We start from the raw sequence: 25,721 nt of genomic DNA on the forward strand, positions 1-25,721 counted from the left end.
AGAATTCTCTTGCCTCTGGGCAATAGATAACAAACATTTTCTTGTTCTCCAGTGCTAGGAACACAGGTACATACTCCCACAGCCAGCTTTTGAATAGATGCTGTGGAGCTAAACTCAGATACTCATTTTCCCATGGCAACCACTTTGCCCATTAAAATACTTCCTAGTCTCCCTAACTTTGTTGCCTTTATTTATTTGTTATTTTTGTGTATATGTGTGTGGGCACATATGTATGGAGGTCAGAGGACAACTTGGGGGAATTGGTTCTCTACTTCTATTACACAGATTCCAGGGATCCAACTCAGGTTACCATGCTAGATGACAAGTGTTTTTTGCCCACTGAACCATCTTTCTGGCCCCCTCTCTAACTTTTTAAACTGACATGTAATTATACATATGTATGTGGGACAGTGTGATATTTCCATGTGTGTATACATTGCTTAATGATCAAACCGGAATAATTAGCATATTCATCACCTCAAACATTTATCGTTCTTTGTGGTGAGAACATTATCTCTTCTAGCTATGTAATTTATTCTTATAGTAAGCTGTGGTTAGCTGACAAGTGATTGGACAGATGGCAATGAGATATTACAGGTTTTGAGACAGCAGATATATTTTATTTTAAGAAACTAGTTGTAAGAAGTATTTATTCTTGGTGATCCTATGTAAGTGATTTGAGGATGTAGAAGAGGACATGGTTATTTTACAATATATCAAAGTGCCATCATAAGATTTTCTTCATCAAAATATCCACAATTTAACATCAAAGTATTAAGAAAAAAGAAAGACTGGTGGTGGCTAGATGTGCACCAAAGAGCAGTCTAGCAAACGGGGAAAGAGAAACTGCCCACAATAAAAGAAAGGAAAAAAGAAAAGATCAGGGAGGTAGCCCAGTAGTGGAATTTTCATAGCCTGTGTAAGGCAAACTGGCTATGTTGGACTTCATCAAGTGAAGACATGGCTCAGTGGTTAGAGTTTGTTATGGAGCATACATCTGTAACCCCAGCACCAGGGAGGTGGAGATAGGGGTATTGAAGTTGCTAACCAGCCCCTCTAGCTGAATTGGGAAGCTCTAGGTTCAGTGAGCGACCCTGCCTCATGATATCCAATACACATTTAAGCTCCTATACATACACGCATGCACATACATACACAAAAACGTTTAGGATGTAGCTCATTTGATTCAGTGTTTATTAGGCATGCTCAAAGCCCTGGATTCACTTCCCAGCAACCCTCAAGACTGGGAATGGTGGTGAATGCCTGTAATCCTAACACCAGAGGTGTGAGCTAGAGGATCGAGAGTTCAAGGTCCTCCTTTGCTAAAATATTGATCTTTGGGCTAGCCTGTCCCTAAAATAAAAAATCAACTTGACCTTTCCAGGCTCTAGTTTTCTCAATTGGCACCTGCTTCTAGGGATCATCTGAAAAGTTCTGAAAGAGACTAGTACTGCTGCAGGGTAGGTACTTAGACTCCTCCTCTCCCTTCACTCCTGTTTGCTTGTTTGTTTGGGGGGGCTTAATTTCTTAAACAGAAGTTTTAGTTCAGACAAATAGAAAACATAAAGTGTACCTCATAGAAAAGCAAGCAGGAGAGTTTGGAGAAATGGCCCAGTGGTTAAGAGCTCTTCTACTTTTTAAAAATGATTTATTTTTTTGTGTGCACGTGGACATTAAGATGCTTGGTAGATGTCAGGAAGTTAGTTCTCCCATACATGATGAAGGTCCTAAAAATAGAACTTAGGTTGTCAGGCTTGATGGCAAATCCCTTTACCTGCTGAGCCATTGTGCCAACTCTCTTACAACTTTTTAATATGTATTTTATATGTATGGGTATTTTGCCTGTATGGATGTTTGTGCAACACACACTTGCCTGGTGCCCATGGGGACCATAAGAGTGCACCTGATATCTTGGATCTGGAGTTATAGATGGCTGTGAACTGCCGTGTGGGTGCAGGGAATTGAACTCAGGACCTCTGGAAGAGCGGCCAATGTTCTTCAGCTCCAAGTAATTTCTCCAGGCCCTCTTCTACCTTTTGAATGACTCTGTTATGGAATAGCACACTAGAACAACTTGTTTCTAACTGTAACCTGGTACTCATCCATCAACTCTGCAGCCTCTGGAATCCACCGTTCTCATCTCGGGCTTCAGAGGCAGATGGATTTCGAGTCCTCCTAGGTCCATGTGATGCATTTCTGGTCCTTATTTCACTCGACATACTGCTCTTCAGTTCCATCCATGCTGCTGCAAAAGACTGGATTTCTGTTTTATGACAGAAAAATAGCATTCTGCCTAATACTGTACCTTTCCCATTCAGTATTTTATTCCTTATGTGATGCTTATATTTTTATAAATAAATGTGAAACTGAAAAATATTAAGATGCACGAAGGTTTCTCTGTATTAATTAAGAGCACTTTGATTTCCGTCTTTTATGTCCACCATTGCCATTGACTTTCTACTGTTAAGTTATCCTGACATTCTTGAGATAAATATATTGGGTCACGGTTTTGTCTTTTGCTTTTTCTTTTCTTTTTTTTTTTGAAACAGGATTTCTCTGTATAATAGCTCTGGCTGTACTGGAACTCACTTTGTAGATCAGGCTGGCCTCAAACTCAGAGATCCACCTGCCTCTGCCTCCCGAGCACCAGAATTAAAGGTGTGCGCCACCACTATTCAGCCTGGGTCATGCTTTTAATACAAAAATTCACTGAGCTGAGTTATCTAGCATTGTGATTATAGATATTCATACATTAACAAGAGTAGAGCCCTTTCCAGTGTTTACCTAGTTCTGAAATCAATACAGTCTTAAATTTCATCTTACCAGTCAACAGGATTTATACCTCAATCCTGCCTTCCCTAGTGTGGTGATCTGAATGGAAATGGCCCCTATAGGCTCATATATTTGAAAGCCTGATCCCTAGTTGATCACACTGTTTTAGGAAGGATTAGGAGGTGTAGCCTTGTTGGAGGAACTGTGTTACCTGGGGTGAGCGTTGAGATTTCAAAAGTCCATGCTAGGCCCAGTGTCTCCTCTCTGCCTCAGGCTTGAGGATAAGGTGTAAGCTCTCAGCTACTGCTCCAGGACCAAGCCTGCCTGCCGCCATTCTTCTTGCCATGACGGTCATGACTCACTCTCTGGAACTGTAAGCAAACCCCAAATTAAATGTTTTCTTTTATAAGTAGTCCTGGTCAGCTGGGTGGTGGCACATGCCTTTAAGCCTAGTACTCAGAAGGCAGAGGCTGGTGGATCTCTGAGTTCGAGGCCTGCCTGGTCTACAAAACGAGTTCCAGGTCAGGCTCCAAAGATATAGAGAAACCCTGTCTCAAACAACCAAAATCAAACAAACAACAACAACAAAAAGTCCTGGTCATGGTGTTCCTTCTTTCACAGCAATAGACTAGTAACTGAGACATGTAGTATCTTTTTTCAACTGTGAGATATAATTTGCATACCATAAATCCATCCACTTAAAATGGAGGGGAAGAGCTGTTGAGAGTTGCTCGATAGGCAGCAAGTTATATTTGAGAAGTAAGATGTTCCGATGTGCTACCCTACAGAAAGGGGGTGCAGACAGTGATTGCCCTCTGTTCACACTAAGGAAAGGCTAATGCTCAAGGCTGCGCACTTTTATCACCTTATGGAATCAGCTAAGACCCACCTCTGGGCAGATCTGTGAGGTCACTTCTGGGAAGGCTTAAAGGAGGAAAGACTTTCCCCACTTCGGCACTTCGGGATGGGAGGTGACCTCCGCACAAAGAGAACTAAGGAAACAGCAATGCTGCCTACCTAGCCTTGATTCCCGCTGGCGAGGGTGTCTGTCTTGGCCACTGTCATGCTTTGCTTCTTCTGCCTCTACACACACTTGCATACATATGTCATGCACACATACACATAGACATTTTTTAAAATAATAAGTAATAAACCTTTAATCCCAGCACTAGGATGCCAGAGGCAGGTAAATCTCTGAGTTCAAGGCCACTCTGGTTTACAGAGAGAGTTCTAGGACAGCCAGGGCCACACAAAAAACCTCGTTTTAACCTCTACCCCCACCCTCAAAAAAGGATTACCTTATTAATTTCTATTATTAAGGCACTTTACAAAATATGTATGTACACACACATACACACACACACACACACACACACACTTTGTTTTTTGAGATAGGGTTTCTCTGTATCTCTGTAGTTTTGGAGCCGCTCTTGGAACTAGCTCTTGTAGACCAGGCTGGCCTCAGCTGGAACTCAAAGATCCACCTGCCTCTGCCTCTTGATTGCTGGGATTAAAGGCTTATGCCACCACCAAGACTATACTTTCAGGGATAACTTCTATAGTTTGTTACAAAAATAATTTTTATAGGAAAAATGACAAAATTAGCAATAATTGCTACCCCACCCCAAACTGTCTCAGTAAGTAAGGGAACCTACTGTGAAGCCTAAGGACTTGGGTTTAATTCCTGGGACCCAGATGGTAACATGGTAGAAGGATAAAACTCTTACATTGTCCTGTCATCTACACACACACACACACACACACACACTGGCAATAAAAAAAGCTTCAAGTTTAAAATTATGGGTGAAATAAGGAAATTTAATCATATTATTGAAAAAATATTTTGAAATAGAATAGCCCTGCTGTTGTATTTTAATTTCTTTATCTTACTCTAAGCCTTAAAATGAATCTAGTAAGATAATTTCTTTTTCAACAGCAAAGCACCTGGGTGTCAGTTACCTAAGTGTAAATAGAGTTTTTAAAGTACAGATGCAAGTAGTTACTAAATATATTTTTCTCATTAAAAAAAATGTATACTTCATTCCTAAAAAAAAATAAAATTCTGTTTAGACTCACTAGGATGCTGAGTCGGTGCTCAGAGGTGATGGGGTAGGTGCAGTGAGCAAGCACAAACTCCTCATACCACCCAACAGTCTGATGTCGTGTGGACAGTGAAGATAATTTCAAATGCAAAATCTTTGATCTTAAAAAAGCATAGCCCAAACCAGCTGTGCCACGGTCTCCCCAGCTATCTATCTAACTAAGAGCCCTTTTCAGAGCGATTTCTCCAAACTTGACACTCACTAACTCAACAGGTGGGTTTCAAAAGGAAATTACAGGCCTATAATTTCCCTGTCATGTCACTGATTTTTATGCTCAACTGGAGGCTTTAAAAATATTATAGGTTATGTCTGGACACAAATTAAATCATTCTCAATATTTGTCTGGGACTTTGCTAATTGCTGCTTTTACAGGTAGGCTTTAAAAACATTTGCTATAGGAAACAAAAATGATTTGAAACCAGAAGCGCCTGCAAATCCCCATCACGACATCACTGCTGTTTCCTCCTCTTGTAAGAACCGGTGCTGTGGACGCGAACTCGCTGCTGCACGGAGGAGGCTATCTTCAAGCTGTCTTTCTTTGGGAAGGTCTTCTCTACAGCTACGGGTTTCCAAAGCAACAACTGTGCATCCTCTCCCCCGGTCAGCAAAGAGTCCTCGGGCACGTTCCAACAGAAAGAGCGAACAGTGGCTGCATGCCCCCCGTGAAGGCTAGTCACGTGGGTCAGTCCCGACGAGGTGCAGCTCATTACGTGAATCCTTCCCGTGTTGGTTCCTCCAATAACAAACAATCTATCCATCTTTTCATGATATAGGCCGCCGATCAGATAGTCCAGAGGACCTTCTTTTCCATCACTTATTTCTCTCACATCCTGGATGTTCAAACATGTGATTGGTTCATCAGTCTCCAAATGATTAAGATCCCACCAGCAAAATCCCTCATCGTGTGTCATGCAGTAAATTTGTTTATAATCCCTTCCGGACCAACCAATGCAGCTCACCGAGGAAACAGAGTTACAGGTCGCAACCAGCGCATCTTCTTCGTTATCCACGCTGATATCAAACACATTTACCAGGCCATCGGTTGAGCCAGAGACAACCATGTTGGGATTGCTGGGATGGAAACGTACTTGGGTGATGTCATCACTGTGTGTCTCTGAGTAGGCCCCGAGTGGCTCTCTAGTAGATGAATCCTGAGACGCGGTCCTGGCATCCCAGAATACCAGCAAGGCGTCATCATCCACTTTTTCTGTACCCGCACAAAGGACATGATCTTTGCAGTTGACATCAAAACTAATAAAAATGTTGGAAGGGTAACCTTTGAACAACTGCACGGGCTTTTCACTAGCTAACCGAGCATCCCAGCATTTGACAGTGCCATCCGTACCTGCAGAATAGACATTGTCACAGCAATTCGCAAATCTGACTCCATTAAGAAGTCCGGGAGAGCCATTAAATTCTCGTAGAAGATTTAGTGTCTCTTTATCATATATTCTGACAGATGCATTTGAACACAGAACAGCAACCAAGCTCCCTTTATCTGCTTGGACGGTCTTCGATGTGTCTATGCCAAGCAGGTAGGTGGGCTCTTTTGGTTCTGAGGACCGTCTAACAATATGTAGATTAGCAAACTGCTGCTCAATCCTCTCCATGTCAGCAGCAACATCCACAGGTAGGAAGAAAACTCTGTAATAAAGATAGAAAAATCAAAGGAAAACTCATAGCTTCTCCAAAAGTGCAACTGAGTCACAACCACTGGGGGTAGAAGCCTGCCGAGCTTCCATTACCGATCACGCCTTTTTCTGAGCACCTCTCCGTTTGGTACTTTGCTTTCAGATGCTGACTAGTGCCTGGCCTCGCTTCCCTGGTGGCTCTTTCCATTACAGCCACTTCTGCCTTGCTGCTGTTTCCCAAACTCCATTGCAAAAGCCAAGGCTTTCTCTCTTCCCCATCTCCTGCAGAACTGTCAGCTTGCCTGTCCTGCGGTTTTCCCTGAAACACTAATAAATGGTCCTATAACACTTTGGAATGAAAGAACTGAAATAAATCTTCTCTATTACTTTCATCTTTTCCCTTCTGTGATGTAACTAAAACTTTCACCACATCACTCTTAATACAGAATTCACCATAATATTCTATGCTAATGAGAAAATTGGAAAGCATCGACACATCCCCTGAGCAGGCCCTTTGAGTTCAAACACACACCTTCTCCAGTCCCCAGCGGCCTCATGCAAGTTTAAATTTAAATAGAGCTATCTGGGCAAAAAACAAGGCCCCTGAAATGTGCATGGCTTAATCCTGGGACCTGAGAACAGGTTAGCTTACGTGACAAAGGGGACCTGAGGTTGCAGATGGAATGAAGGCTGCTGGCTAATCAACCTAATTTAAACGGGACCTTAAAATAGGAAGATTATCCTAGATTATCTGAGTAAAGCCAGCCTAAGCACAAGTATCTTTAAAAGCAGAAGTGGGGTGGGGGAAGCGCTTGGGAAGTGGGAGGTATAATATCGCTGGCTTTCTAAGAAGAGGACATACGAGGACTGGAGAGATGGCTCAACAGTTAGGAGCGCTTACAGCTTGTCCTGGACAGTCTGTTGTCAATTTGTCACAAGTTAGTAGTTATCTGGGAACAAAACTCTTACCTGAGAAAATGTCTCCATCTGCCTGACCTATAGGCAGGTCTCTAGGGCCTTTTCTTTAATAATGATTGCTGTGGAAGCCTCCCACCCACCCACTGTGGTGCCATTCCTGGGTGCTGTAAAAATGAGGAAGCCATGAAGGGCAAGCCAGGAAGCGGCAGTCTTCCACGGCTTCTGTGTCAGCTCCTGACTCCAGGTTCCTGCCGTGACTTCTCTGGTCAGTGGATTACAGGCTATAAAATGAAATAAACTCGTTTCTCTCCAAGTTGATTTTGGTCATGATGTTTTAGCACAGCAATAGACACCCTACAGAAGACACCACTTTTCCAGATAACTGAGTTTGGTTACCAGTACTCACGGCAGGGCAGCTCCCAACCACCTGTAACTCCAGCTCCAATGGATCCTACACCTTCTGGCCTTGGCAGACACAAGGAAGCGGTATATGCACATACATGGACACACACACACGGAAATTTTTTAAAAAAGAGGGAACATATACCAAGAAATGTTGGTAAGCCCAAGAAACTGGAAAAAGGAAGGCAGTACTTCACTCCAGAGTTTTCCAGTGGATATGTAGCCTAGTTACTCCCTAATTTTAGCCCAGGGATATCCATCCCGGACTTCTGACGTTTGGAATTATAAAACAGTGTACTTGCACGGTGTCAAGCCAGTCACTTGTTGCCGCACTGTGGGAAACAAACAAGATAGTAGTTCGCAGGGGAGAATCCTGCAGAAGCGCCTTCGGACAGTAGCTTCTCAGTGTTAGAACTGGGACTCGAACTTAGACAATCTGGATTCAGAAAACATGCTCTTCTCCCCGCCCCCACCAGACAGGTGTCTTTGTGTAGCCTTGGCTGGCCTAGAACTAGTTCTGTAGAGCAGGCTGCCCTCAAACACACAGAGATTCGCCTGCCTCTGCCTCCCGAGTACTAGGATTAAAAGAGCCCCACCACCGCCAGGCTCAGAAACCCTGCCCTTAACCACTGATCTGGATGGCTTCTCCACAGTGGGTAGGTAGCGTGTAGAACAAAACATAACAAAATATAAGAAGATAAAACAAAGACCATCGCAGTGAAATTGGACAAGGCAAACCAACAGAAGAAAAAGAGCCACAAGAAAAAGTACAAGAATTAAAGACCCACTTGTTCACATACTCAAGAGCTCCATAAAAACAGAAAATTGAAAGTTGTAATATACACGCAGAGGACCTGGTACAGGCCCATGTAGGCCCTGTGCTTGCTACTTCAGTCTCTGTCAGTTCATATGAACTTTGCTCGGTTGATTTAGAGGTATTTGTTCTCCTGGTGTCCTCCATCCCCTTTGGCTCCCACAACTTCTTCCACTTCCTCTTCCTCAGGGTTCCAGAAGACAGGCTCTTTCCATGTAGCCTTGGCCATCCTGGAACTTGCTATGTAGACCAAGCTCACAGAGATCTGCCCACCTTTGCCCCTTGTGTGTGCCACCACATCTGGTGCCTATACTATTCAATTTTAAATGTTTAGTTATGAAACACTTCATAACTGAATGTGCAAAGAGGTGTAGAAAGAAATAGAAGACCGAAATATATAACACCCAGATTTAACAGATGCTTCCATATTTCCTTGATATCTTAGTTACATTCATTTATCTATGTTGTGTATGTAGTAGCAGAGCGTGCACATTTCACAGCTCTATCTGCAAGTCACAGGACAACGTGTGTGTAGGAGTTCTCTCCTTCCACCATGTAGGTCCTGAGAACTAAACTTAGATTGTCAGCCCTGGTGGCAAGCTATTTTACCAGCAGAGCCATCTCACTAGTCCTCAGATTTTTTTTTTTTAAAAACTAAACAAAAAAAATTAGAAGTAAAACTAAATTCCTATAAGAAATTGTAAAAATGCCATGACATTTTTACATACATACCTCCTTGGTGTTGGAGGAGGGCACCGCTTGCTGATTCCCGGTCACTTAGCCCCGAAGTAATCACACAGAAACTGTATTAACTAAATCACTGCTTGTCCCATTAGCTCTAGTTTCTTATTGGCTAACTCTTACATATTAATTTAACCCATTTCTATTAATCTGTATATTACCACAAGGTCATGGCCTATCAGCAAAGTTTCTGCATGTCTATCTCCAGTGGAGGCTCCATGGCACCTTTGACTCAGCCCTTCTTTCTCTCAGCATTCAGTTTACTTTTCCCCACCTACCTAAGTTCTGCCCTGCTATAGGTTCAAAGCAGTTCTTTATTCATTAATGGTAATCACAGCATACAGAGGGAAATCCCACATTACCTTGGAAATTTGCTCTTTTCATTCAACATTTTTTTTAAATATTTATTTATTTGTTATGTATACAATATTCTGTCTGTGAGTATGTCTGCAGGCCAGAAGAGGGCACCAGACTTCATTACAGATGGTTGTGAGCTACCATGTGGTTGCCGGGAATTGAACTCAGGACCTTTGGAAGAGCAGGCAGTGCTCTTAACCACTGAGCCATCTCTCCAACCCCCTCATTCAACATTATTAAAAAGCAAAACAAAACAATAAACTAAACTTTATTTTACTGTCCAACTTACTACCTGACTCTATTTTTTTCTTTATCTATTAAAAATCGGTCAGTGTGATGGTTTGGCAAGTAAAGTCATTTGTTGAATGAGCCTGGTGACATCTTGGAACTTGTTATTGAAGGAAAACCAAATTGTCCTACAAGTTGTCCTCTTACCTCTGTGTACACACCCCAGTACATGCATCAAACATGTCCATATTAACACACCACATCACATCACATCTCACACACACACTTGAGTTGATAAGATGTTTATCTAGCAGGCACAAATCCTGGGTTTAATCCCCACTGCTTCAGTGGTAGTGCAGCCTATAACCCCAACACTTGGGAGGAAATAGGCGCTCAAGGAGTACAAATCACTGAGATGGGGGTATAGCTCAGTGGTTAAAGATTAGCACATGGCCTGGGTTTGATTCCCCAGCTTCACACACACAAAAAAAAGGTCATGGGAAGAGCCAATGTGCAACTGTTTCACCTTTCATGGTAAGAACTTAACGGTTCTAGGAGACAAAGAGAGCAACAGCCAAGAAAAGAAGATGGCAATGCTAATGGAGAGGAGAGGATTTCAGGACCTGCAGGTGGAACACTGTTATCCGTTCCTTTACCAACACTGAGAAGAGACAAGGGGAGGTCCAAATAGAGGGAAAGCACTGAAGGGAACATTGAGATAGTTTGCTTGGCTACAAACATCTCTTCTGGGGCAGAGTTCAATCTCCAGGGTCTACACAGAGAAGTATAAAACCAACCCCCAAGTTGTTCTCTAGACCCACACACTCTGAGCCATGTGTGTGCACAGAGACCGACATCACACAGACACACAACTAAACAAATAGATAAATGCAATCTTAAAAACACATACTTTTTCTTCACCCAAAGGAAGCTGCTTTGTCCATGAGCTACATACAGAATGCAGCAGGCAGTCAAAACCACCTTAAATCCAGGCCTAACTGTTCCAAAATTCGAGACAGACAATGACTAGCTCATCCCGACCCAGAATTCACTTAGTTCTGATCAAGAAACAGTAGAAAGGCTGGAGAGATGGTGGCTCATTGGTTAAGAGTATTAGCTGCTTTTCCACAGGACCTACATTCGATTCCTAGCACCCATATGGTAACTCATAACTGTCTGTAACTACAGTTTCAGGGATTCAATACTCTCTTTAGCTTCCATCGACACCCAGCATGCACATATGAACATACAAATACACATGAGCACATACAAATACAAATATACAAGCAAAATAATACTCATTCACATAAAGTAAAATAAATAATTTTTATTAGAAAATAAAAGAAACAGTAGAAACTTAGCAATGTCTGTCACAAAATTCTTCTGTCAGAATAGAATGAAGTGAGTTTGATCTATAGGAGGAAATTTGTGCATAATATTTTAAACTTGGTAAAAAGTCCATGGCTGGGGAGTTCTAGGCCCTAGGGAGAACCTACTGCTGCTCTTTGCCAAACGGACATGTTGTCAAATTGCCTAATAATTTTTTTAGATTTATGCATGAGTACTGTATATACATGTATATCTGCATGCCAGAAGAGGATATTAGATCTCATTATAGATGATTGTGAGCCACCAGGTGGGTGCTAGGAATTGAACTCAAGGCCTCTGGAAGAGTAGTCAGTACTTTTAACTGCTGAGCCATCTCTCCAGCCCACCAAATTGCCTCTAAATAAGTACTATTGAGTTCTAGGTCAACAAGAGCTACATAACAAAACTGAAACACCAACAACAAACCCTACCAACTACATCTTCTGCAACTCACTTCTGTGTGAAATAAATTAGCAACACCTCTAGGACACAGTGACATAATCCTGTAATCCTAACACTTGAGAAGTCAAATAGGAAATCAGGAAGAACAGGAGATTAAAAACATCCTTGGCTATACAGAAAATGTGAGTTACACAGACCTTATCTTAGCGAAACTCACTGACTGTGAAATTCATATATATACATATATACATGTACATGGGGGGATGAGGGAGAGAGTATTCTAATTAGGCTTCTTTTGTTTTATTTTTTATTATTTTTTTTTTCAAGACAGGATTTCTCTGTGTAGCCCTGGCTGTCCTGGAACTCACTCTATAGACCAGGCGGGTCTCAGACTCAGAGATCCATCTACCTCTGCCTCCCAAAAGCTAATATTAAAGGCATAAGCCACCACGACCCAGTCCACATTAGGCTTTTATTCTTTTAAAAGATTTTATTTATTTTTATGTATTTTTTTCTGCGTGTATTTTAAGCATTCCACATGTGTGCAGTGCTCTCAGAGACCTGAAGGGAGCATTGGATTGCCTAGAACTAGAGCCCAATATGGTTACAAACCACAATGGTGCTGGGAATTGAACCCCAGGTCCTCTGGAAAGGCAGCAACTATTTTAACTGCTGAGCAGTCTTTCCAAGCCCACATTCGATTTTTAAAAGAAATGGTGAGTTAATTCTACATAATGACAGAGGAGAAAGGAAGGAAGCAGTGTGATAGAAAAAACATGTTCCAAGGCAAGGATGGTTACTATAGTAACTGTCGTTTAACCAAGGCAAGAATGGTTACTATAGCAACTGTCCTTTAACTATTTCTTTTATTTTTTTGAGGCAGGGTCTCATGTATCTCAGGCTGGCCACAAACTCAGTATGGATGACGTACGTTTCTGCTCTCACGGCTTCTATTGCTCCAGTGGTGGGATCGCAGGCCCACCTCAGCACACCAGCTTTATGTGGTGGATCAACCCGGGGTCTCCTAAGAGCCAGGCACGCGCTCTACCAACTGAGCCACACGCCTAGTACCATGTTATCCTCTTTCGATTTTTTTAAAAGAATATATATCAACTAAGTATGGTCATACCTATAATCCTAGTACACAGGAGAGTCAGAAAGGGGGTCAAAGTCATCCTTGGCTACCTAGAAAGTTTGAAGTCAATCTGGTCTATTATATAACAAGTATTAATTTTTTTATGCTGTGGGATCTATACAGAGTACAGAATAATAAAAAGAACGTCCCCCACCCAAGTTCCTTCTGTACTTTTTATCCAGCACAGTCACAGTACTCAAAGTTATTAGAAATGGAGGAGTCAACGGCACATATTTTATTTGAGAATAGACAGAATGCTAACTCCTCAGATTCCTCTTTCCCACCCTCTATGCACCATCAATACCGTTTCTGGACTTGGCTTCAGCTCCAGGGCCCAACTCTGATAACCCTAATCCAATAACAGCAATCCCACTCCTTTTCGAAATAACTGGCTCAGAAACCTCAGAAGCAGTCAGTGCAAGCATACTTGCCTGACTACAAGTGGTCCATACAGGGACCACTACCTCCAGCATGAAGCAAAGCCATACGATAAAATATACGATAAAGTATATTACAGTATATACTCAACATTTCCTAATTATATAAGCCAGATGCCTCAGATTTTTATTGGCATAGACAGAAGCAACTTTAATTAATTTTATTAATTAGTTTATTAATTAATTAACATTTATGATGCCAACAATGATTTGGGAGCTTTGAGATAGATTCTGGCTGTCTAATCTAGACTGGCATGGAACCTGCTATGTAGCTTCGGCTGGCCTCACACTTGAGATCTGCTGCCACAGCCTCCCTAGTATGGAGATTACTAATGTTACAGAGATAAAATCCCAAGTCTTACATATGCCACTGATGCAAGACAGTTTTAAAAAGAAATTCAGAAAAAAAAAAAGAGAGAAAGTCAGGAACATAGTTTTTAAAAGTCAAATGTAACCGATATCCAATGGAGGAACTCTGATCTTTTATTCTCTCTATTTCTACTTCTCTTCTTAATTGTTTAAAATAAAAAGGGAAAAGGAAGATAGGGAGCAATTTTAGAAAGCTCTTTATAAATATGCTCAGTAATAATGGTTCCCTGGTGCTAAAGAAGAAAAAAAACCCAAGTTATTGAAATGATATATTTTTAAAACTTTACACAGAATTCCATCTGCTAAGTTTCTGAACATTCCAACAATATATACATACTTTTGAATACCTGATATTGTCAATATGGTTCAAAATTCAAGACTCCATATCTATTGTTTTGGAATATTTATATCTTCAAGCCTCTTTCCCCAGGAGACAGTAAATATTACTAGTTTCTTACGAATACTTTCAGAAACTGTCAACTTGGAGTTTAATGTAAATATTGCAGGGGGTATTTTTAGCTCAATAAAAATCTGCCAGTGTGTTACAATAAAAAAGCAATAGGTTTACAAAACAACTCCTTTAGTTTCAAACCCTGCTCTGCCACAATAAGCAAACAGCACAAAAGAATCTTCCTTCCCTAAACATCCGCAACCATTGCTGAGGCAATGCCCAAAGGAAATCTCAACAACTCTCCCTAATTCTCAGGTCTGAAGAAGTCAGCTGAGGTGTAGGTAGAGAGCTTCAGAAAACTCAGACATAAACACTCACACTCCCTACTGGAGCCAAGGTAGGGGTTTCAATGGTTACTGTTGTTACTGTTTCTTTAAGGTCCTGGGGGGAGTGGGGGAGTGCGAGAAATGAGAAGCCCATCTGCTGAAAGGAGTGACTTGGGAGTTTGTGGAGTGGGGCATGATACAGAGGCATTTACAGGGTCTCCGCTGAGACATGGGAGTCCCACTTGTTCTCAGCCCCAGCTGAGATTTTGCCAGTGGAAGGCAGAGATGCAGGCACACCCGGGTCAGATGGTGAAGGGGCTAAGACTTCCCCTCCTTCTCTTTGCCCGCCTGCTGGCTGTTACAGAGGACTTGAACACAAAATGGCAAAGCCAGAGATGAAAGGAATCTTTCTCCATTACTCTCTACCTTACTCATTGAGACAGGTCTCTCAACGGAATCCAGAATTACCCATTCTGCTAGTCTAGGTAGACAGGTTATTTTAAGAGCTGGAATCACAGGAACCACGCCATGTCCCGCTGGCTTTTATATGGGTTCTGGGGATCTGAACTTTGGCCTCACACCTGGGTAGCAAGTGTATTATTCAATGAGCCATTATGCTAGCCCTGAATTCTACTGTTTTCTTTTTTCTTTGAGACAGCAGCTTATGTAGCCCAGGTTGGCCTAGAACACCCTATGTAGTCAAGGATAATGTTGACTTTTTGATCCTTCTGATGTTACCTCTAGATCACAGGGCTTCAGGGGATCACTACCAAGTCTAGTGTAAATATAAAAATCCCAAGTATGTTTGCGTCCATTCTAGCAATGTTATGCTCGTGAGAAAAGCATAGCTAATATATAGCAGAGCTGGTTTCTGAATTTAAGTATCTGTGTTCCTGAGTCCATGCTCTTAACTCTACGACACTTGCTGTTAGCATTTTACAATCAGGTGCACTATGCTGAAATAAGGATACACCCTACTAATTGTTTAAAGAGAAAACACTGGCAGAGCATCTGGAAACAGTAGCTTCTGGTGCCTGATGCCATATATTTGCACCAAAGTCAGTGGCAACCCTGGGGGAATCTCATGGCAGTTCTACAGCAGACATGGAAGAAGCTTAATATATCCCACACATACCTCGTGGCAGCTTATCTGAAGCAAAACACACAGGTACAGCTTAGGAACCAGGGCAAGAGCATTTCAGAATTATAGGGAGGCTGAAGGAGAATGATCGCTCACACACGAGTGCTATGCCTTGTAGGAAGACTAGCTCGGTATAAAAAGCATTCGTTAGCTTAACTTGAGAACCCTTCCTGGAAAATATGCCAACTTAGCGAAATCTGTGTGTATGTTTTAAATGAACAAGGAACTGGCTTTAAAACAATTACCAAGAACCATTTGGTTTAAACTGGGAAGAAGTGCTGAATATTTAGTGGAAAGTATGCTAAACTGACATCTGCTACAATTCCAATATAGTTTTAAATTTCACATTCATTAATGACTGACACTTAATGCCTTTGTAAATTAATCTAGCTTAGCGAAACTGAATATGCTATTTTTATTCATCTAAATGTTCAAGATTCTAGGGGTGGAGAGATGGCTCAGTGGTAAAGAGCTTGAACTCCCTTCCAAAGGAAACGAGTTCATTTCCCAGCAACTACACTGAGTGGCTTCCAACTGCCTGTCTTTTAGGGGAAAGATGCCTCTGGTATCATGAACATTAGTACTTACAGGCATGTGTGTGTGTGTATGCGTGTGTACACACAGGCACACATACACACACACACTTTCTCACACACGTGCCTCTGCCACAAGTTTAAAAAACAAAAATAAAACACACACACATATTTGTTTGTTTTTAAAGAAAGAAAATGTTCAAAATACTGGCTATAGCAACATGTGGCATCCCATGCATTAAATACACTATAGGAAAAAACAATCTTTCTTTCTTTCTTTTTTTTTTTTTTTTTTTGAGACATGGTTTTTCTGTGTAGATCAGGCTGGCCTCACACTCAGAAATCAGCCTGTCTCTGCCTCCACATTGCTGGTATTAAACACATGCATCACCATACTCTGTAAAAAGGGTAGTGTTTAAGGTGTAGGATTTTTCCCTTGGAACTGGGAACTAGGAACTGAGAAAATAACATTTTCTCACACAATGCAAGGTCATTTTTTGGGTTACAACTGTAACATTCAAATCACCTTCAAAAGAAACAAACATAAGCGGGCGTGGTAGCACATGCCTTTAAACCCAGCATTCAGGAGGCAGAGGCAGAGGCTGACGGATCGCAGATGGATCCCAGATGGATTGCTGAGCTCTGCCAGCCTAGTCTACAGAGAGAGCTCCAGGATAGCCAGAACTACACAGAGAAACCTTGTTTCAAAAAACCAAAAAGAAGAAAAGAAAAAAGAAAAGAAATAAGGGGCTAGAGAGATGGCTCAGCAGTTAAAAGCACGGGCTGCTCTTCCAGCAGTCCTGAGTTCAATTCCCAGTACCTACGTAGTTGCTCACAACCATCTGTAATGAGATTTGGTGCCCTCTTCTGGCCTGTAAGGATACATGCAGGCAGAACACTGTATACATAAATCAATTTGAAAGAAAGGGAGGGAGGGAGGGAGGGAGGGAGGGAGGGAGGGAGCGAGGGAGGAAATAAGGAGAGACTCAATGGGACAGGAGAGATGGCCCAGAAGTTAAGACCACTTGTTGCTCTTGCAGAGGGTCTGGGTTCGGTTCCCAACACCCACGGTGACTCAAAAACCATAACTCTAGTTTTCGGCGATCCAGTGCTTTGTCACCTCTGCAAACTCCAGGCATTCACATAGTACACATAAATGCAAGCAGGCAAAACATATACATAATATAAAATAAATATACATTTAAAAAATTTCCTAATAATATCCCAAGGTGTCCAGTTTCTCAATTCTTCCGTGCAAAAGTCACCCTTTACAGGAAGTCTACAAATGCCCAGCTTCTTTCAATGAATACAATTCACTGCTTTTCCTTTTCACAGCAACCAGCTGGTTAATCAAATAAAGAGAAACCAAACTACCCAGTCCAAAGCTGCCTTAATTTGGCAAGGTTATCAGTGCTGTGTGTTTATTATTTCTTCTAATTCTGAAAAGATGCTTTAAAAATTAAGCAAATGCCATCCTTAGTAACTGCAAACGGCTGGAGGGCAGGAGCAAGAAGAACAGACATGAAAACTAAGAACTTATTCCATCACAAAGAGAGGTTAACAATGGAATTTAAAGTCAGCTCCATGGCACATTTAACAAATAGCATATGTTGTAGTTAGCAAGTGGTAAGCTCTAACAACATTGTATCTACTCATCTAAAGAACAGCCCTATCCAAGAACTCAGCAGCTAAGGTGGTGGCATTCACCTACAGTTCCGGCTACTCAGGAGGCTAAGGCAATAAGATCCCCAGTAGCGATGTTTAGGGCCAGCTTTGGCAACAACGCGAAAAGAGCAAGTTGGGAAAGAACACACACCCCTTGCTTTCTTCTGGACAGTGAAGCAATCAACACAAACAAAGACAACTAATTCTACCGGTAAAAATACCGAGAGCTACCTTTTCACTGCCATTGCCGGCGTGGCTGCTGCCATAACGCAGTGTAATCCCTTTGTGACTTCTGACCAAGCGAGAACTGTAAGCATCGTTTCAATGCGCCTTTCACATCCAGAGGAAGATCATGTCTGCTCCTTTTTCCGAAGAGCTGAGAAGTATAATGTTCGATCTACACTCACTTTTCGTTAAAGACTGATTAAACGGAAAGAAAAACCTACTTGGTGCTGAGCATTATAAAAAGTAATTAGAATAAGGAAGAAATAAGAGGCAGGAAATCTAGATTAAATCCTTAGCTGGAAGGCTTTCCTATGGAGTGACATTTGAGAGCAGAATGAAAAGAAGGACGAGGGGAGTAGACTATGCGCAGCAAGCGTCTCCTAGGCTAGCTGGGTCTGATGGTATGGGCCTGGGTTGCAGATTCATGCTCGGTGAACTGAGGCAAGAGACTCACAAGTTGAAGTTTGTCTGGGCGGAGTGTATTCAAGGCCATCTTGGTATCTAATCCCCCACCATCCAATAAATAAATAAATAGATAGATAAATAAAGTCAAACAGAGCTAGGGCTAAAGCTCAATGGTGGGGAACTTTCTGGACTCCAGAGTCAATCGACGGTGGGAGAAGCAGTGGTGAGGGAACTGAGCCAGAGCTGGGCACAGTGCTACACACGGCAGTACAACACTTGGGTAGTACACCTCAAGCCAGAGGCCACTCTGGATACATAGCAAATCTGGAAATTTGTGGCCAGTCTCAGTTGTATGTGTAATGAGATCTTGTCTTTAAAAAAAAATTAAAAATAGTGAAGAAAAAGGAAGGTGAGGCAAGGGTAGTCTGGTCTAGGTAAGAGCTTTGAAGAACAGATACATACATTAGAACCCAAAAGAGTACCAAAAAGGTAGGCAAGGAAGGGACACACAAGGGACAAGCATCTTAAGACTAAATTTCAGGAAGCTGCAAACTGAGGGAAAATAGCATCAGCATTCTCAACAGCAACCCTAGCTATCAAATAATGCATTCAAAATTCTCAATCAAGGTGATTTCTAACTTAGACATTTTTAAAAGGTTTTTTTTAAAAAAAAATCAAAGATTAAAAAAATGTTTTAAGTGCATGCCTTTAATCCCAGCACTGGGGAGGCAGAGACAGGCGGATCTCTGAATTCAAGGCTAGCCTAGTCTACGAAGAGAGTTCCAGAACAGTTAGAGCTGAATAGTGAGACCTTGTCTCAAGGAAGAAAAAAAAAAAAAGAAATTTTTATGTATGTGCCAATGTGTGGGTATGTGCATTTGAGTACATATGCCCAAGGAGGCCAGACAAAGCAGTTGGACCCCTGAAGCTGGAGTTACAGGAAGTTGTGAGCCACCTGGTGTGGGTGCTATGAAATGGGGTCCCCTGGAAGAACAGCATAAGCTTTAAACTATTGAGCCATCTCTGCAAACTCTAACTTAGAATTCTATTTTTAGTTGAATAACTTAACAGTCAAATGTGAAAATAAGGATATTTTATATGAAAAAAATCTTAACTTCATCACCCAAAAAGAACCCCGGAGAAGAACAGTCCCTCTTCCATGAGTCTCCATGAGTAAAGACCAAGGCCAGGAGGAAGAACACAGAGAGACGCCTACTTGACCAAGGCAGGCAGGACCCGTTGGAGCTCAGAATGAGGCATGGCCAATGAGAAAAACTATGGCCATGACATCTCATGCCTGACATTATGTATAAGATAGAAATAGCCCACAGCTCAAAGAATCTGTAGTAGACTAAGGTAACTATAGCAACAACAAAGCCTAAACCTGATTAGACTTCACAGCCTGACAAAATACTTAAAAGTGTTCATTCCCCAGAGTAAATCCTCTATTATGCTACACAGTGTGCGCAGAATTCGCTTTGAGAAGCGGAGTCTTATGTGATGGCTCTGGCCTCTAATTCCAGCATTTAGGAGTACAGGCAGGAGGATCAGGAGTTTAAGTCTTGGTGTTTTACTGCTGTAATAAGACACCAGGACCAAAGCAATTCACAGGAGAAAGAGTTTATGGGGGGGGGGCTTACAGTTTCAGAGGGTGAGTCCATTATCATAATGGGGAGCAGGAAGAAAGACATGGCACTGGAGCAGTAGCGGAGACCTCAATCCACAAGTACTAGGTAGAAAGAGAACTAACTGGCAATGACATGGGCTTCTGAAACCTCAAAGCCCACCCCTAGTGACATACTTCCTCCAACAAGACCACACCTGCTAATGCTTCTGAAATAGTTCCACCAACTGTGGACCAAACACTAAAATATGAGCCTGTGGGAACCATTCTCATTCAAACTACAACACCAGCCTTGGTTATACATCAAATCTGAGGACAGCAGGGCTATCTGAGACCCAGTCTTTAAAACGAAAAGAGAAAAAAAAAAAAGAGAGGGCTAGAGATGTGATTCCCAGGATCAAACACATGTCCTAACTTCAATCAATACTACAGCATGAAACAGAGCATTGTGGAGGATGCCTGTAATCCCAGAACACAGGAGGTAAGGGCAGGTGGATCAGAAATTCAACATCAGCCAATCCAGTCAGCTAAACAGATCTCCACTTCTCTTTCCACTCCTTCGTGTTTAAGTAGGGACCACCTGCTGAGGACTCTGCTTACCTACGGCCCCCATTCTAAGGGAATCAAGCAGATCACAGTAGAACATCCTGTTTTCTTCCCTCCTATGGACTTCCTTAGCAACCCCACCCCCATTCCCAAGTGTAAATTCCCAACACCTAGTGTCTTAGGGTTTTATTGCTGTGCATAGATCTAAAGAGATTAAGCACACCAAAGACAACACAAGGGATAATCTCAGACCAGCAAACGGAAACAAAACAAAATAACAGGAATCACTGTTATCTCTCAACATCAATGGTCTCAATTCCCCTATTTAAAAAAAAGACACAAACAGAATGGATGGAAAACACCATCTATCCTTCTGCTGCATCCAAAAAAATGCCTTAACCTCAAGTATAGACTTCACTCAGGGTAAAAGGTTGGCAAAAGATATTCCAAGCAAATAGACCTAAGAAGCAAGTTGACATACTCATTTTAATATCTGAAAAAGTAGACTTCAAATCAAAAGTAATCAGAAGAGACGGGAAAAGACACTATATAAGCAAAAGAAAAACCAAAAGAAAACTCACATATTGCCTCTCACACACCGAAAGTGGGAGGCTTCAATATCACACTCATCAATAGACAAATCAGACAAAACTAAACAGAGAAATGCTGGAGCTAACTGACATTAAAAACCAAGTGAACCTAACAGATATCTACAGGACATTTTACTCTATTTTACAACAGAATATACCTCTAGGCACCTCAGGGAGCGTTTGTTCTCTAAAATTGACCATGTACTTGATCACAAAGCAAGTCTCAACAGATACAAGAAAATTGAAGTAACACCCTGCCTTTGACAAAATCCAACATCCCTTATGATAAAAGTCCTATAGAGATTAGGGATATAAGGAATGCATCTCTATCGTGTGATATTTTGTTTGTGCTCTGACAAGTAAAGCTTGCCTAGAGACCAGAGGGTGGAGCTAGTCATTAGTTACCACAGAGGCCAGGTGCTGGTGGCTCACACCTTTAATTCCAGCATTTGGGAAGCTCACACTTTTTTTTTGGGGGGGGGGGACCAGGTTTCTCTGTGTAGTTTTGGAGCCTGTCCTGGAACTCGCTCTATAGACCAGACTGGCTTTGAACTCATAGAGATTCACCTGCCTCTGCCACTTGGGAGGCAGAGAGAGGAAGTGATAAGGTGGAGCAGAGACAGGATCTCATTGCTTTTGGACAAGGAAGGGAGACAGGTAGGAAGCAACTGGAGCCTAATCCCAGTTCTTTGATCTTTCAGGTTTCCTCCCAATATTTAACTCCCAATTATTGATCAAGATTAATTAGATTAGTAATTCACCACATAATCATCTTCTAAGATGCAGAAAAGGCCTTTGACAAAATCCAGCATCCCTTCATGATAAAAGTTCTAGAGAGATTAGGGATATAAGGGGCATGCCTCAACATATTAAAGGCGATTTACAGCAAGCCTGTAACTTTAACATCAACTTCAATAGAGAGAAACTCAAAGCAATGCCACTAAAATCAGGAACAAGACAAGGTTGTCCACTCTCTCCACACCTCTTCAATACAGTCCTTGATATCTTAGCTAGAGCAATAAGACAACTGAAGGGGATCAAAGGAATACAAATTGGAAAGGAAGAAGCCAAAGTATCTATTTGCAGATGATACGATAGTGACTCTAAAATTCCACAAGGGAACTCCTACAGCAAAGTAGCTGGACACAAAATTAACTCACAAAACCCAGTAGCCTTTCTATGCACAAGTGACAAATGGGCAAGAAAGAAGTGAGGGAAAGATACTTATATAATAACCTCACATAATATACAATATCTTAGGGTAACCTTAAGCAAGTAAAAGACTTCTATTATAAAAACTTTAAGGCACTGAAGAAAGAAATTGAAGAAAACATCAAAAGAGGGAAAGATCACCATGTTCAAGGATCAGTAGAAGTAATACAGTAAAGATAGCCAGTCTACCAAAAGCAATCTTCAGATACAATGAAATCCCTATCAAACTTCCAACACAATTCTTCACAGGTATACAAAGGACAATTTTCATATTCATATATAAATGCAAAAAAAACCCAGGATAGCTAAAACAATCCTGAACAATAAAAGATCTGCAGAAAGCAATACCACCCCCAATTTCAAGTTATATTACAGAACAATAGTAACAAAAATAGCAAAGTACTGGTACAAAACCCAGACATGTTGATCAAGAGAATCAAATTGAAGACCCTGACATACACCCACATACCCACAAACACCCGATTCTTGACAAAGAAGCCAGAAAAAAGATAGCATCTTCAACAAAAGTTTTTCAAACTTTAAAAACTAGTTATCAAGAAAACAAATAACTCAGTCGGGTGGTAGCGCACACTTGGATTCCAGCACTTTGATTCCAGGCAGAGACAGGTGGATCTCTGCGTGGTCTACAAGAGCTAGTTCCAGGACAGCTAGTGCTGTTACATAGAGAAAGGCTGTCTTGGGAAAAAAGAAGAAGGAGGAGGAGGAAGAAGAGGAGGATGAGGAGAAGGAGAAGGAGGAAGAGAAGGAGGAGGAGGAAGAGGAAGAAGAAGAAGAAAGAAAGAAAGAGAAAAGAAAGAAAGTAACTCAATTACAAAATGGAATACAGATCTAAACAGACAATTCTCAAAAGAGGAACTCAATTGACTGAGAAACACTTAAAGAAATGTTCAACATCATTAGCCATCAGGGAAAGAGAAGCCAAAATGACTTTGAGATTGTATTTTACACCCATCAGAATGGCTAACATCAATAAAACAAGTGACAGCTCATGTTGGAGAGGATGTGGAGTAAGGGGAACACTCATCCACTGCTGGTGGGAATGCAGATTTGTATAGTCACTATGGAAGTTGGTATAGCAATTCCTCAGGAAGATGGTAACTAACCTACCTCTAGATCCAGCTGTACCACTCTTGGGTATACATCTAAAGGGCTCTTCATCCCACCACAGAGACACTTTCTCTACCATGTTCAATGTTGCTCTATACATAACAGCCAGAAATTGGTACCTACATGTTTCTCAGCAGAAGAATGGATAAAGAAAATTTGGTCATTCACACAGTGGAGTATTATTCAGCCTTTACAAAGAGTTGAAATCAGCCGGGCAGTGATGGCGCACACATTTAATCCCAGCACTGGAGAGGCAGAGGCAGGTGGATCTCTGTGAGTTTGATTGGTCTAAAGAGTGAGTTCCAGGACAGGCTCCAAAGCTACAGAGAGACCCTGTTTTGAAAAAACAAAATACAAAACAACAACAAAAAAAAAAACAAACAAACAAAAACCCAAAAGAAGTTCTCAGGTAAATGGATGAAACTAGAAAGAAAAAAATCATCCTGAGTATTCCAGATGGAGAGAGAAACATAGTATGTATCCACTCATGTGGATACTAGCTATTAAATCAATGACAAGGAAGTTACAATCCACTGACCCACAGATAGTAGGTATAGAGTAAGGGACTAGGGGATCTAGGGTTTTTTTTTTTTTTTTTTTTTTTTGAGACAAAAAAGGTTTCTCTGTAGTTTTGGAGCCTGTCCTAGAACTAGCTCTTGTAGACCAGGCTGGCCTCGAATTCACAGAGATCTGCCTGCCTCTGCCTCCTAAATTCTGGGATTAAAGATGTGTGCCACCACCGCCCAGCTAGATACATCTAATTAGGAAAGGGAAATTAATTATAGATGGGTGGGGTGGGGCTAGAACCAGAAGACCAGTTGGAGGAAATACAGATAGAAACAGCTAAAATTAAGGGCCATTTTAAGGGTATTATGGAAATCTAATACAACAGAAGCTTCCTAAAATATATACATATATGAAGGTGACTTAAATAAAATCACCAAATAATGCGGGGGAAAGAGTCACAGTTAACTATCTCTTGTCATCAAATGAAACTTCTGGTCTTGGGATTGGGTAACATCTAATTGAGTTGTTGTCCGAAAGGGTCCCGTGGGAAATTCCAAACCCAGGATGTTCTATACAAACTGATAACAAGGCCCCACTGCTAAAGACAACACCTACACAACTAATTGAGCATTTAGAAGTCGAGTTGGTGCCTTTATAGTGAAGACTCCTATGTTCTAGCAATCTTTGGTACAGGAAGGTACTCTGCATGCTAACAAAAGAGAAACATATATACCAAGTGAGCCACAAAACCTTGGGTTGAAAATATTCCCTGTCTGCAAGATAGGCTAGTGGTAATGGTGGTACAATACCTGATGTACTGGTCAGGGTTCCCAAAAGTCACAAAACTTATAGTGTGTGTGTGTGTGTGTGTGTGTGTGTGTGTGTGTAATTTACTGGAATGGCTTATAGGCTGCAGTCCAGCTAATCCAACCATGGCTAGCTGTGAATGTAAAGTCTAAGAATCTAGCAGTTGGTCAGTCCCTGTGGCTAGGTGTCCCAGCTGGTCTTCTGCATGTGCTGGAATCCTGAAGAAACAGGTTCCAATGCCAGTGAAGGGATGGATGTGCTGGCAAGGCTAGAGAGCAAGCAGGCAGAGAGCAACAGCTTCCTTCCCCCATGTCCTCACATAGGATTCCAGGAGAAGGTGTGGCCAGATCAAAGGTCTGGACTAGAAGCGGGTTCACCCACTTCGAACCAAGCAGAAAATCTCTCACAAGTGTGCCCTCCATTTCTAGATTGCAGTTCATTCCAGATATACAAGCTGACAACGGAAAATAATCATCACACTTTATTTGATGTAAGGCCCACTCCACGAGATGAACCTGTTTGGATGACCAAAAACCTGAGACTAGATAGTCTAGGGACCTAGGGTAAAACCAAATACTACGAGTCTATTAAAAAAAAAAAATTAGCGATCAGGGAAATGCAAATCAAGACAACTTTAAGATACCATCTTACACCTGTCAGAATGGCTAAAATCAAAAACACCAATGATAGCCTATGCTGGAGAGGTTGTGGAGAAAGGGGTACACTTATCCATTGCTGGTGGGAATGCAAACTTGTACAACCACTCTGGAAAGCAGTGTGGCGGTTTCTCAGAAAATTTGGGATCAACCTACCCATGGACCCAGCAATACCACTCTTGGGAATATACCCAAGAGAGGCCTTATCATGCAACAAAAATATATGCTCTACTATGTTCATAGCAGCATTGTTTGTAATAGCCAGAACCTGGAAACAACCTAGATGCCC

General features: G+C 41.6%; 1 protein-coding gene across 1 annotated transcript in view; it reads right to left on the reverse strand.

Annotated features, from left to right (window-relative positions):
- Window positions 1-440: 440 nt before the first annotated feature.
- The window catches only part of Wdr89 (WD repeat domain 89), a 40,227-nt gene continuing 14,946 nt past the window's right edge, over window positions 441-25,721 (reverse strand). Inside the window, exon 2 of the mRNA XM_050153728.1 lies at window positions 441-6,518. Within this exon, the coding sequence (XP_050009685.1) occupies window positions 5,324-6,484 (1,161 nt within the window). The 5' untranslated portion in view covers window positions 6,485-6,518 and the 3' untranslated portion in view covers window positions 441-5,323. The remainder of the gene's footprint in view (window positions 6,519-25,721) is intronic.

This window comes from Alexandromys fortis, unplaced genomic scaffold (assembly GCF_014885135.2).
Source record: "Alexandromys fortis isolate MF-2015 unplaced genomic scaffold, M_Fortis_MF-2015_v1.1 scaffold_82, whole genome shotgun sequence".
NCBI classification, from domain to species: Eukaryota; Metazoa; Chordata; class Mammalia; order Rodentia; family Cricetidae; genus Alexandromys; species Alexandromys fortis.